At 51.3% G+C, this 15,438-nt stretch overlaps 1 protein-coding gene across 5 annotated transcripts in view; it reads left to right on the forward strand.

Moving 5' to 3' along the window:
• The window catches only part of CEP250 (centrosomal protein 250), a 29,064-nt gene that overhangs the window by 4,308 nt on the left and 9,318 nt on the right, over positions 1-15,438 (forward strand). For 4 of the 5 annotated variants that reach the window (XM_058035990.1, XM_058035991.1, XM_058035993.1 and 1 more), the window contains 19 exons: positions 1,034-1,261; positions 1,847-1,943; positions 2,426-2,524; positions 3,283-3,444; positions 3,745-3,923; positions 4,373-4,555; positions 4,676-4,820; positions 5,101-5,247; positions 5,426-5,656; positions 6,962-7,155; positions 7,515-7,642; positions 7,804-7,973; positions 8,750-8,929; positions 9,543-9,677; positions 9,954-10,097; positions 10,562-10,842; positions 13,857-14,016; positions 14,582-14,894; positions 15,290-15,417. In XM_058035990.1, coding sequence (XP_057891973.1) covers positions 1,034-1,261; positions 1,847-1,943; positions 2,426-2,524; positions 3,283-3,444; positions 3,745-3,923; positions 4,373-4,555; positions 4,676-4,820; positions 5,101-5,247; positions 5,426-5,656; positions 6,962-7,155; positions 7,515-7,642; positions 7,804-7,973; positions 8,750-8,929; positions 9,543-9,677; positions 9,954-10,097; positions 10,562-10,842; positions 13,857-14,016; positions 14,582-14,894; positions 15,290-15,417 — 3,304 coding nt within the window. The remainder of the gene's footprint in view (positions 1-1,033; positions 1,262-1,846; positions 1,944-2,425; positions 2,525-3,282; positions 3,445-3,744; positions 3,924-4,372; positions 4,556-4,675; positions 4,821-5,100; positions 5,248-5,425; positions 5,657-6,961; positions 7,156-7,514; positions 7,643-7,803; positions 7,974-8,749; positions 8,930-9,542; positions 9,678-9,953; positions 10,098-10,561; positions 10,843-13,856; positions 14,017-14,581; positions 14,895-15,289; positions 15,418-15,438) is intronic. The other variant, XM_058035994.1, reaches the window with a different exon arrangement.

Raw genomic sequence — 15,438 nt, forward strand, 5'->3', positions numbered from 1 at the left:
AGCAGAGGCTGTGAGCAGGAAATGACTGTGGTGATGTGTGGGCATGTGAACACTGGCACAGAAATGCATGGACACCTGGGAAGAGACTCAGTGAAGCTGTGCATGCAGCATATAGAGTGGTCCCTTTTATGAAATTGTAAAAACCTTCCTTTAAAAAATCTTACCAAATTTCTTTTCCCACTGCTCCTAAGAGAAAGATGATTAATGCATATTTTTTCCTTTTTCATTTCCAGGATACATTTATTCTGGTCAGTTTGTATCCACTTACTCCTCTTCCAGCATTACTGAGAGAAAGAATAGTTTCTCTCCCCTCTTGCTGCATTTGCTTTATTTGTCTTGTTTAGTTTGATACCTCTTTTTATGATTGTTTTCTTGTTCTTGGGCTCTCTGAAGTTCTTTTCTCCCAAGAAAAATATGTAGCCATAATAGTACCTTCTGGTGTCAACATGCACTTTCAAACTCTGGGTTACTGTAAGCCATTTGTCTTGATTATAAGTCTTCCCTATTGTGTAGAGTCTGCCTGACCTGCTATTTAGTCCTTGTATTGTTTGTGCTTTTGTGTTACAGCATTTCAGGCTGATTCTTACACCACCTTTCTGAAATGTTTTATTATATCGGTATAGTCTTGAGCTTCTTAGCACAAGTGGGGATAACTTAGTACAAGTGGGGATAACAGAGCACTCAAGAGCAGAGTATATAAAAAGTGGGGATCTTGGTAAAATTCCTAATATCTAGTAATGATAATTACAATATGTTAATAAGAGTAATTAGAGGTGCTTCAGGCCTACTGGCCTGTGTCATATCTCACTTTTTATATCAGAAGAAAACAGACTCCACACTTGGCTACCTGGTAAAGTCATTGTTCAGGTGTCAAGATGTGTCCTGGTCCCCAAGTGTCATATGACTAACTTGTTCCCAGCAAAGACATCACCTTGCCTGCCAGCTCTTCCTCATGCATGATTGCATGCTTCAGAAGTGAATCACTGATAAAGATGGTGGAGTGAACATTGGCTCTTTCTTGGTTCCTCTTCAGAGATTTGTCAGAGCTGAAGGCAGAACAGATGAGGCTTTCTGGATCTATTCTTGTGACCTGCTCTCGCCTGAACTCCTGTGTGCAGCTCAGGGAGTCCATCCCTCTGGGTAAACCTGTCCTGAAGGATCAGGCAGAGCAGCAAGTGGAACCAAAAATAAACCAGACAGCTCAGGAAGTGATAGCCTTACAAGTCAGGTGCGACATGGAGAAGAAAGAGCTTCAGGACAGGTAAAGGTGTTTTAACTTTGCTGTTACCAGTATTATCTTTTGTGGGAGCTTCTTGGGTTCACAGATGGGCTGTGCTCACATTTAGAACAGCCCTGCACATCTCTGTGTCTGTCCTCAGTCAAACTCTTCCCTTCAACAGAAAGGGTGGAAAAAAGTATTTGCCTGACAGAAATTCTTCCAAGTAAGACAAGACTGAAAAACAGAGATAGCCTCTGATAGTGCTTTTGCTGTTAAGTGATTCTTGGTGAAAAACTGAATTCAGCATAAAGAGAGTTGTGTTTCTTGTACAGTCCTTTTACTTCTCAGGGCTATGCTGAAGGAATTGAGAGGAATTTGCCCAGGGCCACCATAAGCACTGCAGCACCTCTGTGCTCACAGTTCCTTGCAAGACTGAGTGCAGAGGCCTTTGGGGCAAGAGGTGCCATTGTGCAACACCAAGCCTATTAACCTGTAGAGATGAATGCTGCCTTTGCTGTGTTTCCTGGGTTGAGCTTTGCTGTGCTATGCTTTGGGGAGCTGCTTGGCTCTTTAACAGGTGCTGGTGTGCAAAGCTTTTGGAATGGCACGTAGATCTTCTCTTCTCAGGGTGATGGAGCTCTCAGCCTTGCTTGTACAGTCTCAGAAGCAGAACGAGGAGAAGGAGAAGACCATGAAAACACTTAACGACACAGTGGAGATTCTAGTATGTTTTACCTTTACCTGGGAGATAGCCCAGTGTTTGCTCTGCAGCCTGAACACAGAGGTGTGGCTTCCTCAGGAGAAACAGTGGTAAAGATGCCCAGTGTATGGGAACATCAGGCACCTTGCCAAAATATTCCTTGTGTGTTCAGCAGATGTGGAGTCAGTCCAGATGCAGGCAGTGCCAGAGGAACTGCAGACAGTTCAGGTGTCTTCCTCTGAGGGGTGGCACCAGTGCTCTTCTGCCTGTGACTTCAGGTCTCTGGGGATCAGAATTCCTTGGAACTGACCATTTAATAGCAGTCTATAAAGACTGGCTTTTGGTCTTCCTTGTAGTTTTAGTAGAGAAGAAATGGAATAGATATGGACAGGAATATACTGGAATCACTAGGGCTGAGACTCAGCAGTGTGACTGCTACTGAGGATGGGAATGCTGCAGATAGGAGCAGCTCTTCCGTGCCCACCCTTTCTTTATTCTGTTCTCAGGAATCAAGTTGGATAGAGAAAGAATTTACAGCTTCATTGACTAACAGTGCCAAAGAAGAGAATCTTTTCCTTCAAAAGCTCATTAAAAATATCACTGAGGTGAGTACAGACCTGGTACAGGGGCCACATCCCTGTAAATTTGATTTTGAAGTATTTGGGAAGGCAACAGACTGGCCTGAGGATTAGAGATACATGTTGTGTACTATCTGTGTTAACTGCCATTGCCTGTTTAATTTTTAGACCTCTTTACTGACACAGAACCTGTTCTAACTTGTGAGTTGCTGTGCTGTGACAGTTCAGTGAGCCATTAGACATTTCAGTACCTTTGGCTTCACCACCCCACTAAGGTCTCTCTTGGACTGTGTTTTTGGAGTGTGCTACTTGACATTTGTGTTCCTGTGTTTCTTGGGCAATTCCCTCACCCTCTTTGAGCAATGACTCTGTTGTTCTTCAGATCTTTATGAAAGGTCACTGACTCAGTTGATGCACTTGCCAGCTCTGCTCTTCCCTCAGTGTTCACTGACCATTATAATCTCCCCAGAATGACAACTTTCAGGGGTAACCTTAACTTAGTCCTAAAGTTCTTGTAATAGAGAAGGGTTTAGTTGTCATCTCTTCTACACAGCTGCACAAAAGTGATTGTTCAGGCAGCCTCCAGCCATGTCACATTTGTGAAGAGTAGCTGTATTCAGAAATCCCAGGAGTACGTGTAGCCACAGGGACAAACCTTTGTGGACTGAAGGAGTGAGAAAATTGAGTTTTTAATGACGCCAGGGTAAAGTGGGAGGAAAACAAGAACAAGACAAAGAAAACCAAGTAAAATGAGCAAAGACTAACAGCTGGATGTGGGCTTTCAGATGGTGCTAGATGACAGTGACAGCATGGTCAGCATTATCTGCACTGGCAGTTCCCAGCATGCAGACTCTGGGCACATCTTCTCAGCTCCAAGATCTGTTGATACAGGACGTGCCTTTGGACTGGTTCTGGAAGCACTGGCAAGGATGCGAGGGGCAGCACGGGTGAGAGCTTTGTGTCTTCCCCAGTGGCCACAGGCTCAGTGCTGAGGCCTTGCTCAGCTCAACACCTTTCCATTTGCTCAGCCACTTCAGGCACTTCTTTGCACCTTCATACTCCTGCACTGCTTTGCTGGTCTTCCCAGCTCTGTGTTCTGCTGCTTTTCTCTACTTGATGCCCATCCTCTCAGCACAGCTTTTGCCTTCAGGGGAGCTGTCTCTGCTAGCTGTTTCTTCCAGCTCTCTGGAGCCACCTTCCCTGCTCCTTATTGCTCATTTGTGCTCCTTCCCTGCCTGTTCCTGCAGGCCCTGAGAGAAGAGCTTTCTGCTAGGCAGGACTCAAACAAATTCCTGCTGCAGCAGCAGAGGCATCAGGAGGAGAAGTGCAGGGAGGTGCAGCAAAGGCTTGAGCAACTGGAGGAGAAATGCAGGAAGTCCAGCAGCCACCAGCAGCATCTTCAGTCTTTAGTAGAAACACTCAGAAGGTGAGTGTCCCCTCCTCCTGCATTCCAGAGGCAATCAGCTTCCAGGTCTGTGAGGTCAGAGGTGTCCTGGGTGAAGAAATCACCTTCCCACCATCTCTAGGCCTCAGTGTGGCTCTCGAGCATTGTCCTGTCTGGGTTTGTCATGCTCTACTGAGACTCCCAAGGCTGTCTGGGAAATGCAGAGCCATGTTGGAATAGAAGACTCCTTCTTCTCGCTGTGCTGCTTCCCTGAATTCTGTTCTTTGTGTGCCCCTGCCCAGCCACTGCTTCTGGCTGAAGGAAGGCAAAATCCTGCCTTCCTTTCCCTTTGCCTCTGGAGGATTTCCTTGGGAGGGAAAGGGCAAGGTCTTCCTTAGCCCACTGCTCCCAGATCCATCCTGGAGTGCTGAAAATGGCATTGCTGACTCTTCAGGCCTCTTGCTTCTTCTGACTGAGCCTTGTCTCTGCAGTGACTGTGCAAACCTTGAGAAAACCAGGGAAGAGCTGCAGGAACAGCTTGGATTAAGGGAGCAAGAAGCTTCATGTCTGCGTCAGAGTAACGCTGAGCTGCAGATGAGGGAGGAGTCAGCCCAGGCAGAAAAGGCAGAGCAGCAGGACAGGATGGAGAGAGCACGCCGTGAGCAGGAGCTCCTGTGAGTGTTAGAGCTTTTTCTGGAGCTTGAGGAGGCCCAGTGTGAAGGAACAAATGGTGCCTGCTCCTCTCTTGTAGCATAGACTGTTTTTCTGTAAAAACCTCTTTGCCCTCCTCATAGAGTGAAGGACCTGGCTGCACTTGAGGAAAAGCACTCATTACTGCAGAGTGAGTTGGTAGTCCAGAGACAGACACTGGAGAAATTGCAACTTCAGAAGGATCTGCTGGAGCAGGAGAAGGATGAGTTTGCCAGGGCTCTGGAGAAGGTATGGACACCTTATTCCTAGGCAGCACTTGTGGGAGTGGGAGCTGTGCCACCAAGATCACCTGAGATGCTGTTTCCGGCAGTAGAAGAGAGGGACACTATTGTTCTTCTTGGAAAATGATGATCCAACCAGACAGGCTCTTTGGGATCATTGGTCCCCATGATCTTACTGAGAGCTCTGCCCTAGGAATAAGTCAGAGACACCCAGGAGAGGTGGAGTGGCTGCCTGCAGTCCTGGATTTTGCTGCCCTTGTTGTCCCATTGTTCTTTTGCCTCTCCAGGCAGAGCGGTCAGTGGCAGAGCTGACAGGGGCTCAGAACAAGCTGAATGCTGAAAGAGCTGATCTGCAGGCTGCAGCAGCAAAGATGAGCAGCATCAATGAAGCTTTTGCATTGGACAAAGTGCAGCTGAACAAATATGTGTGGCAGGTGAGCAGAGTTGCCAGAGATGTGCCAGATGTTTGTCTCCAGCTGCTGCTGCTTCTCAGCCTTCTTATCTTGGCACAGTCTGGTCAGCTGACTGTGGCAGTGTTCCTTTTGTGTCTGAGACAATCTTTCATAGTAATTATTCCTGTGCTTTATTTCCTCTATGTTTCTGTGACTCTAGCTGGAGCAAGAGAAGGAAGCTTTGTCTGCTAAAGTGGATGAGATGGAGACAGCAAAGATCTGTGAGCAGGAGAAGCTGAACTTCTGTGAAAGAGCAAACAAAGAGCTCTGTGCAGAGAAAGCCCGGCTAGAGCAGCTACTGAAGGAAGCAGAGGAGCAACGGGAGGAGCTGTGGCTGGAGCTTAGGACACTGGGAGAGGAGAAAGCAGAAACCCAGGAGAAATTCCATCAGGTGACCAAAAGTATGGTGCATCCATGTGGGCACTGGGCTGCTTGGATGAGAGAAGCTTTACCTGGTGGATTCTGCAGTGGTTTTGTCAAGGGAACATGTGGTAGTGCTCGAGGTCACAAGGCTTTGCTTGCTCCTTTTTGGAAATGTGTGGGTGGCTTGCAGAGCTGTTCCACAGTTCTCGGAGTTGTCCTCTGCTTGTACAGAGTCTTTCAGTCCACCTGTCTTTGTTGGCCTCTTTTCTGGCTCTTGATAAGTTGCAAAGATATAATTGTGTTGTCCATGAATCTGAGTAGGTGGCAAAAGAATCAAACTGTGGCAAAATGATCAAATTCTGTAGCTCTGAATCCTTTTTCTGAAAAAAACCCCAGGTCTGCACGTTTCTGTTGATGCTTTTTGTCATGAAGTTGGAGCATATTGATTGAAGGGAAGGGAGCTGGGGAAGGGTGTGGAGCACAGGTGTGACCAGGAGCAGCTGAGGGAGCTGGGGGGGCTCAGCCTTGAGGAAAGGAGGCTCAGGGGGCACCTTCTTGCTCTCTACAACTCCCTGTGACAGGAAACTGCAGCCAGGTGAGGGTCAGGCTCTGCTCCCAGGGAACAAGGGACAGGAGAAGAGGAAACAGCCCCAAGCTGTGGCAGGGGAGGTTTGCACTGGGTGTTACAAGATGGCTGCAAGAGAAGGCTTTGTTTCAGATGATCTCTGTCAGACAGTCTCAGTTCTGGGGAATGTGGTAGGTTTGGGAAACACACAGCAGAGGTTTTGCTTTGGCCACATCAGACAGACATCCATCAATCACTAAATGTCTGCTCAGCACAAGAGATGCCAAGCATCCTCTCCTTGCAGAGTTGAATATGTGAGGAGGTGACACTTTGATGTGGGTTTTGTTCTAGAAGGGGAAAATCCTGTATATTTTCCCTTGATTCAGCAAGCAAAATTGTTTTCCCCAGCTTTCCTGAAAATGTCCAGCACTGAAATAGATCCAGATAGCAATTTTGTTAGCCAAGTGGCAGTTGTGGAAGATGCAATGGTTTTCAGAGACAACCCAGAGTTTGGAGTAGGGATGTTTATTGGGAAGGAGTTGTTTGGTCCCAGACAAGGCAGCAGGGCCTGACACAGCACTCCCAAGGTAACAGTGCCAGAGGCTTCTGGCAGGCCAGGCTATCAGAGCTGCATGGGGCAGGTGCTGTGAAACTTTGAGCCCAGAGCACAGGTGCTCCTTGTCCTCTGGCTGCCTGTCAGGTGGCTCTGGCTGGCTCTGCACAGGGCTCCCCAGGAAGGGCTCCAGCTGTACCTTGTCCCACTTGCAGGTTTCCCAGAAGCAAGAATCATTGAGCAAAGCTCTGGAGCAGCTGAGCCAGGAATCCTCTGACCAAGGGCATGAACTGGCCCAGGTGGGCAGAGAGAAGGAGCTGCTGGGCCGGGAGAAGGCTGCCCTTGAGGGCCAACTGGCAGCCGTGGAGCGCCACCAACATGACCTTTCCAAGCAGCTGGCAGACACCAGGTAATGGCAGGGAGCAGGCCCTGGGCAGGACAGGGCTGAAGAGCTGTAATGATAAAAGTGATAAACACTACACAGAGGTTTATTGTATCCTCTGTGCTTTTCTGATGTAGATTTGGCTGTTGAGGCCAAGTTGGGCTGGGCAGGCTGTGCTAGGCCAGGCCATAAGGAAGGCCTGGGCAGTCCCTCAGAGGCCCTGCTCTGCTCTGGAAATGGCCCAGATGTGCCTTCTCTGGACAAGTTTCCAGGTGACCCATTTTCCATCCTCAGGCATGGGGATCTTGAGCCACATTGTCCTGGAATAAGCGGCTGTGGGTGTCTGGAGCAAGCAACTCATGTCTGTCCATATTTGCAACTTGTAGGTCAGCAAAGGAGAGCCTGCAATCCAGGCTGTTTGCTGCTCAGCAGCAGATATCACAGCTGGAGATCACCAGGAACCATCTGGAGGCTCAAGTGCTCATAATCACACAGGCCAAGGAGGTGATTGAAGGTGAGAACCTCGTGTGCTTTGTTTGTGGTGCTCCCCTGCCTAGAGAAAGCTGTCTCTGTCCACAGAGCTTCTGAGGAATGGTGGGGCTAGAGACACTGAAAGGGCCTGCAGTCAGTAAAGTCAGTAAAGACCCTGACTCTTGCTGTTGGCCATGTTTGCAGGAGAAGTGAAGTGCCTGCAACGTGAGCTGGAAGCAGAGAGAGCTCTCAGGAGGCAGGAACAGGAAGACACAGCTCAACAGCTCCTGCAGGCAGAGCAGCAGCATCAGGAAAGCCTCAGGCTTCAGGGAACTGCTCAGCAACTGGAAATAAAGAAGCTCCTGCAAGACCTGGTAGGGGACAATATGCTTCTGAATTGTCCAAGCCAGCCCTGTGGGCTGGTGTAGCACAAGCAGAGGCTGAGGGTGTGAAAGGGCCGCAATTCTCTGCCAGAGGCCTCCCGCTGCTGGGCTGGGCAGCAGAGCCAGCAGCTGAGACTTGGAGGAGCATGAAGGCCCCCAGGGTGGTGCTGGGACAGTAAATGCAGCCATGGCTTCGGGGAGGGTGTAAGAGGAGATCCAGAACAGGTTGGGCAGTGCCCACCCAAAGCGTGGCAGCCCAGGGCAGGATCATCCCCGAGTCCCACCTGCCACAGAGCAGATGCCAACGTGGAGCAGATGCCAACGTGGAGCAGATGCCAACGTGGAGCAGATGCCAACAGTGCTGGTGGCTGCAGGCTTGGGAACTCGTTTCGTTTCTTGCTGTGCTTCCATGGTGGACAGAGGGATTAGCTTTGGGCTGGAATCAAATGGAACAGGCCCCTTTGTCCCTGGTCCTTCAGTCCTTGTGACTGGGGCAGCAGAGAGGGGAAGGTGACACCTCCTCTTCTGAGTGCTTGGACTCGGTGCTTGGGAAGGTCTTTGCCAGCAGAAGAGATTCCACAAGTCTGTGATTCCTGCACCTGCTGAGCCTCCTTTTGAATTCCCTGACAGGACACAGTTTCTGGTGTGCAGAAAGCCAGTGCTGTTGTCTTTTCCAGTTGGGGGTTGTGGGAGGGATGGAGCTTCACATCTTTCAGCCACGAGCTTGCCTGGGACTTCATCTTGCAAATTTTTCCTCCCCTCCTCAGGCAAGCGAGCGTGAAAGGCACCGTGCAGAGATGCAGGAGACGCTGGAGCAATGGGAAAAAGAGAAGGCAGAGAGAGAGCAGGAGCACAAGAAGGAGCTGTCTGAGATGAGGCAGAAAGTTGCCACCCTGCTGGCACAACAAGAAGAGGAACGAACTAGATTTGAAAATGCCAAGCAAGAGGTAATGATTGTGAAAGGAGAGAGAACTGGTGTGAGTTTTTGCAAGGCTGGAGCTGTGGGAGATGGCAGGATATGGGGGTGTGTGGAGCATGCCCTCTGTGTCTTCTGCACTGAATTAGGGGAGGTGAAAGCTGAACGGGGCTGTCTTTGGCACCAGGAATGAGCCCTCTCACAGGAAGCCAGGCAGAAACATCAGCTGTCAGCTGAGAGTTTTGTGCTGCTCTTGTGCTCTGTTGTTCTAAGATGTACCTCAGGGTGTCTTCACTGTTCTCCTTTTACTCCCCTTTTGGTGTGTACTGGTAGATGTTCATGGCCAAGGTGAGTTTGTAGGACTTTTCTTTTGTGAGCATGAAGAGGGTGCAGCAAGAATGCTGACAAGAAAACAATCTCTTTAAAGGCTTGCCTGGAGTATTTCTGAACAGCAATGCAGAGATGTCTTCTGGGCTGTGTTTTAAGTCACTTCCTGGGTAGCTGTGTCTCCCCCAGGGCAGGCAGTGGCCCAGGGCAGCAGCAGCCAAGTGCTCTGAGAGCACAGGAGCCCATCAGTCTTTGCCCCTTGCCACGGGGATGTTGCAGGAGCAGTGTGAAGCCCTCTGCTCTTTCCTCCTGTGCAGGTCCTGCTGGAAGAGCAGAAGGAGAAGAGTGCTTTATCAGAGGCACTGCTCCAAACTCAGGGAGAGCTCAGCCGAGCCCGCCAGCAGGTCCAGCAGCTGAGGCAGGAGGTGACAGAGCAGCAAGAGAAGGGGCAGGTAAGTGTGAGTAGGCAGGCAACAGAGGGCAGGGCAGTGACAAGGGCACAAAAGGCAGCTCCTGGGACTGAGGAAGCAAGGGCTGCTTCAGGCCCTGGGAGCACAGAGCCTGGTAAGCTCCAGAGCTCAGCCCCAGGAAGGAAGGCTTGCAGTGGGAGCAGAGCTGGGTACAGAAGCCAAAAGAAGCAGCTGAGGGAATGGGATTTTGAGGCAGCAAGTGGAAAAAGCTGAGCCTCAGGGCAGGTCCCAGGAAGTGGCTCTGCATTTTGTTGCCAGACCATGAAGGCAAATCTGCAAGCTGAGCTGGAGGAAGCTCACAGTGAAGCCCAGGAAGCGCAGAGGAGGCATGAGGAAGAGCTACAAGGCCTCAAAGAGGAAATGAATCTCCTCCTTGAGCAGAGGGAGGCTCTACAAAAGCAGGTGAGTGAAAGGGCAGTGGCACTGCAGTCATGCAGCGAGGGGTCTGTGGCCTTCTTGCTTTTCCATGGCAGAGCAGCAGCTGCTGGGCTGAGCCCTGGGGCTGTCTCGTGCTCTGGGGGCTCCATGGCAGCTGCTCTGAAGGACACTCAGTGCTCTGCTGAATGTCAGCTGCTGCTCTGCACAGCTGGGCTAGTCCTCTGTGCTGTTGGCCAGCAAGCAGCAGCATGGATTCCTGCTGGCCTCTCCTTGCTAGCCTTGCTTTGGCAGGTGCTTTCTGAGGTGCCCTTGGTGGTGGGCCACTTAGAGCCTGAAACAAGTTGTCCATATCCTTTGTGAATCTGGTGCTCTCAGGACAGGAAGGAGAGGAAAGTTCTCCTTTACCTTTGCTCACAGCCTGTGCTGTGGCTGACAGTGGCTGTAGCTGTGGCTGTAGCCTCTGACTGCTTTGTTCTGTTTGATTGGAGGTGGCAGAGTTGACATCTCAGCTGGCAGCCTCCCAGGAGTGCCAGGAAAGGACTGTGCAGAGAGCCCAGCAAGATGTGAGGGTGGCCCAGGAAGAGTCCAGGCAGAAGCTGCTGGAGATTGAGCAGACCCAGAAGCTGCTGGAGGAGGCAAAAAGTCAGAAGAAGGAGCTTCAAGTACATCTGGAGTACCTAGAGAGGGAGAGGAGTCGATTGGAAGAAGTGGCACAGAAAAATTCAGAATTGCAGGCTTCAGTGAATGCCCTGGAGAAGGAAAAGGCCAGGTAAATGAAAGCCTGTGGGACTCTGCATTGTGGTGAATGGATTCCCTCTTTGCCATCTTTGCACCTGCCAGGGGCTCTGGCAGCATTTCCTAAGTGGCGGATTCTGAACTCTCCATGCAGACAGGTCTTATTTTCTGGATGTTCTCTTTCATTTTCTTTTCTTTTAAGCCTTCAGATTGAATTTTTCTGTAGACAAAGGCTTTTGGGGTAGCCCTTTCCCTCTAGGGGATATTGTGTTGTTAGGTGGGGGTGTTGACACTGCCCCAGCTGCACTGTAAGGAGCTGGATCCATCCATCAGCTCCACCTTGGGGCCTGTAACTTGAAGCCTTTGGGGTCTGGATCAGCCTGGCATCTGATGCCTTTTGTTGACATAAGACATGTTAAACCCATGATATTTTGTCTAAGCCAGATTAAGACAATCACAGAAAGGGTAAGTTTGGAGGCACCACAGTGATTCATCTGATCCCACCTCCCTGCTCACACAGGGCCATCCCAGAGCACATGGAACAGGGTTGCGTCCAGATGGTTCTGGAATGTCTCCAGTGAGGGACACTCCACACCCTCCCTGGGCAGCCTGTTCACGGTCACTGCACAGGAGAGAATTTCTCCCTCCTGTCCAGGTGCAACTTCCTGGGCATCGGTCCCTGCCCGTGGCTCTGGTGCCATCGCTGGGCCCCAGGGAGCAGAGCCTGGGCCCTGCTCTGCCCCTCCTGCACACAGGGACAGCCAGGCCTGAGGCCCCTCTCAGCTGGGGCTCCTCTCCAGGCTGAGCAGCCCCAGCTCCCTCAGCCTCTCCTGGGCTCCCCGATGCTCCAGGCCCTTGCTCAGCTCCAGGAGCTCCTGTCCCTGCTGTGCTGAGGAGCCAGAGCTGGACCCAGCACTGCAGATGTGCCTCCCAGGGCTGAGCAGAGGGGCTGGATCCCCTCCCTGACCTGCTGGCAATGCTGTTCCCAGTGTTTTCCAGGATCCCAGTGGCCTCCTTGGCCACAAGGACCCACTGCTGGCTTGTGGAGAGTTCCTTGTCCACCAGGACCCCCAGGTCCTTCTCCACAAAGCTGCTCCCCAGCAGGTTGGCCCCAGCCTGTGCAGGTGCCTGGGGCTGTTCCTGCCCAGGTGCAGGAGCTTGCTGGATTTCAGAAGGTTCCTCTCTGCCCATCCCCAGCCTGCTGAGATCCCTCTGAGGGGATGCACAGTGGCCCTGGTGGGGAGGTATTGCCCACCTCGTCCAAGCCATTGATGAGCAAGTTCAACAACTTTGGGCCCAGTAGTGAGCCCTGGGGGACACCACTAATGACAGGCCTCCAGTGAGACCCTGTGCCACTAATCACACCCCTCTGGCTTCTGCTGTTCAGCCAGCACTCAGTCCAGCCCATTGTCCACTCCTCCAGCCCCTGCTGCCTGAGTTCCCAAGGAGGATGTTGTGAGTGACGTGTCAAAAACCTTGCTGACATCAGAGTAAGCAATATCCACTGCTCTCCCTTTGTCCACCCAGGTAGATGTTTCATTGTAGAAGGCAACCAGGTTGGTCAGGCATGATTTATCTTTAATGAATTCATGCTGACCATTCCTGATCATCTTCTTGTTCTTCCATGAGGGGAACTGGGCATCTCCAGCATGAGGTACTCCATGACCTTTCCAAGGATTGAGGTGATTGTGACAGGCCCCTGGGTCCTCCTCCATGCCCTTTCTGAAGACCAGAATGATGTTTGCTTTCTTCCAGCCCCCAGGCACCTCCTGATCTCCATGACCTTTCCAAGATAATGGGGAGTGGCCTCACTCTGGTGTCCATGAGCTCCCTCAGCACTCATGGTCACATCTCTCAGGGTCTGAGGACTGGTGGATGTCGAGTTTGTCCAGGCATTCAGTAACCCAGTTCTCCTTGAAAGGAAAGTCTTGCTAAGGGGTAGTCTTCCTTCCAACATTCCTTCAGCCTGGTCTCCTGGGCCAGAGATCTCTGAGGGCTGGTCTTGTCCAGTACCAATGCAAATAAAGGCACTCAGGAACTCTGCCTTCTCTGCATCCTCTGTTACCAGGGTCTCCCCTCCATTTAGGAACAGACAGAGACACATCATCCTTGGTTTTCCCTTTGTTGCTGATGTATTTTAAAAAGCTCTTCTTGATGTCCTTGCCCAGATTTAATTCCAAGGTGTCCTTGGTCTTCTTTGTCTCATTTCTACTTACTCCAACACTGTCTCTATGTTCATTCCAAGTGGCCTGAGCCTGCTTCCATCTCCTGTGTATGTCCTGCTTGCACTTGAGGAATGACAGAAGTTCTTTGCTTATCCACTCAGGTCTCTTGCTCCCTTTGCCCAGTTTCTTGCTCAGTAGGATGCATTGTTGTTGAGCCTGGAGGAAGTGATCCTTGAATATCAGCTTGGACCCCTTTACCCTGCAGGGCCTGCTCCCATGTGCTTCTTTCAAGAAGGTCCCTGAAGAGGCTAAAGTTAGCTCTCATGAGGTCTGTGGTTGTAATCTTGCTGCCCTGCTTTTTCCTCACTCCCAGCTGAACTCCACAGTCTCACTCATAGGCAGTGCAGCCAAGGCTGACCTCAGGCTTCACATCTCCAGCAAGGCCTTCCCTGATGCTTAGGGTAAGGTTGAGCAGCATGCTGTTCCTTGTGGGATCCTCCACTGCCTGTGGCAGCAAGTTGTCATCAGTGCTTTCCAGGAACATCCTGCACTGTGTGGCTTCTCCAGCTGATGGCAGGGAAGCTAAAGTCCCCCACGAGAACCAGGACCTGTGACTTTGAGATTGCTTTATGTTCCCTGTAGAAAGCCTCATCTGCTTCTCTTCCTGTTCAGGTGGCCTCTAGCAAACACCCACAGCAATGTCACCCTTACTTGTCTGTCCTTTTATTCTGACCCATAAGCTCTGGACTCACTCATCATCTACCCCAGACAAGGCTTGACACATTCCAAGTGTTGCCTCATGCAATGGTCAACTCCACCACCCCCTCTGAGGCACCCAAGGATATGAATGTCTCTCATGGCCTTCTGTTGCCTTGTTCTACAGGCTGACTCTGTCTCTGGAAGAAAAGGATCTGAGCCTCAGAACCCTGGAAGAAAACAACCTGGCCCAGATCAGTCAGGTGTCTCAGCTTCATTCTGCCCTTACCCAGGCTGAGGAGCTCCACTCAGAGCACAGAAGAGAAGTGCAGGAGCTCAACAACCAGGTAAGCTGTGCAGTGGCATCCTCTTCTCCAGGGACACACAGCAGCACCTTTGCCTTGGAGGCCCCAACCTCTTTCCCCTGCCAGCAGCATCCACAGCTGCCGTGTTCTGCCCGGGGCTGCTGCTGCACCCTGAGCCTGAGGCTGGATCTGGTGTCAGCTGCAGAAGTTTTCCCCCATCCTCTCCCGGGTCTCAGCAGGAAATGTGGGAGGAGAAGCAGCAGCAGACTCCTCTGGAGCTTCTCTGTCCCTCTGTTAGCAGTGTTGTCCCAGACAGAGTTGATGGCTGTGCCAGACTCTGAGCAATGTGGGGACACAGAGGTGGCTGTGGCAGGCTGGGCAGGGCACTTCCAGCACAGCCAGTTCAGCCGCTGTTCAGAGCTGCAGCCCAAGGATGCCCCTTGCCTCCCTTTCCCTGTTTTCTCTCCATTTGTCTCCATTGCAATCCTTGCTTCTGTGCCTTCTGGGTTTGTCTTGAAGTCATTTCTCCTCCGTTGCACTCCCTGCGGCCCACTCTGCTGCCTCAGGAGCAGCCCTGTCCCTGAGGCTGTGTTCATCCATCTTTCAGATCCAGGCCCTGCAGGACGCAGTGCTGCAGATGGAGGCTTCCCAGGCAACTCGGCAGAAGCAGCTGCTGAAGGAGCTGGAGGAGTCCCAAGCAGGAGAACGCTCTTTGAGGGACTCTGTGCACGTGCTGGAGGCTGAGGTGTCTGAGCTGCGTGTGAAGATCCAGAGCTCTGATGACAGAGCAGAGGCCTTGGCCACACAGTGTCAACAGGCCAGTGGTGCTCACCAGGAAACTCAGTCCCAGCTGGACAAACTGCTCTTAGCTCTCCACCACATGATCAGGGACAGCAGGGACTTGGTCACTTGGAGCTCAGGTAAGTGTGGGAGGCTGGGTGTGCAGGTGGAGTGAGGGGTGTTCCTGGTCACCCTGGTATCACACACTCACCCTGTCAGTTTAGGGTGACTCAGGCCTTGGGAAGTCTTGACAGTTTGACTTCCCTGCAGAGACACAAGTCCATGTTTATATGTAGAGAAATGATCAGAGTCAGGAGGGAGAAAGGACCAAGTCCTGTCAAGCCCAGGGCCCGTGCAGTTGTCTCTGGGGCAGTGCTGACATTAGTGTTGTCAGAATAATGTCAGCCTGTGACACACATCCTGCTGCAAGGCGAGCTCTAGGACAATGACAAAGGCACCTCCTCCTAGGTAGAGAGGCCTTGTTTGTTGGAGACCAGTGGATTAAATCTTGAAACAGAATATCTTCTCTTTTCAGAAGAGGATCATGTCATGGGCCTAACTGCTTCTCAGGCCGGGGATGTCTCCACAGAGCTCACAGTGGACAGAGTGGCAGCAGCTCTGCAAGACCTGCAGCAGCACCTGGAGCATTCCCAGAAAGATCTGGTAATGTGTGCCCAGTGCACC

This window comes from Melospiza georgiana, chromosome 17 (genome assembly GCF_028018845.1).
Source record: "Melospiza georgiana isolate bMelGeo1 chromosome 17, bMelGeo1.pri, whole genome shotgun sequence".
NCBI classification, from domain to species: domain Eukaryota; kingdom Metazoa; phylum Chordata; class Aves; order Passeriformes; family Passerellidae; genus Melospiza; species Melospiza georgiana.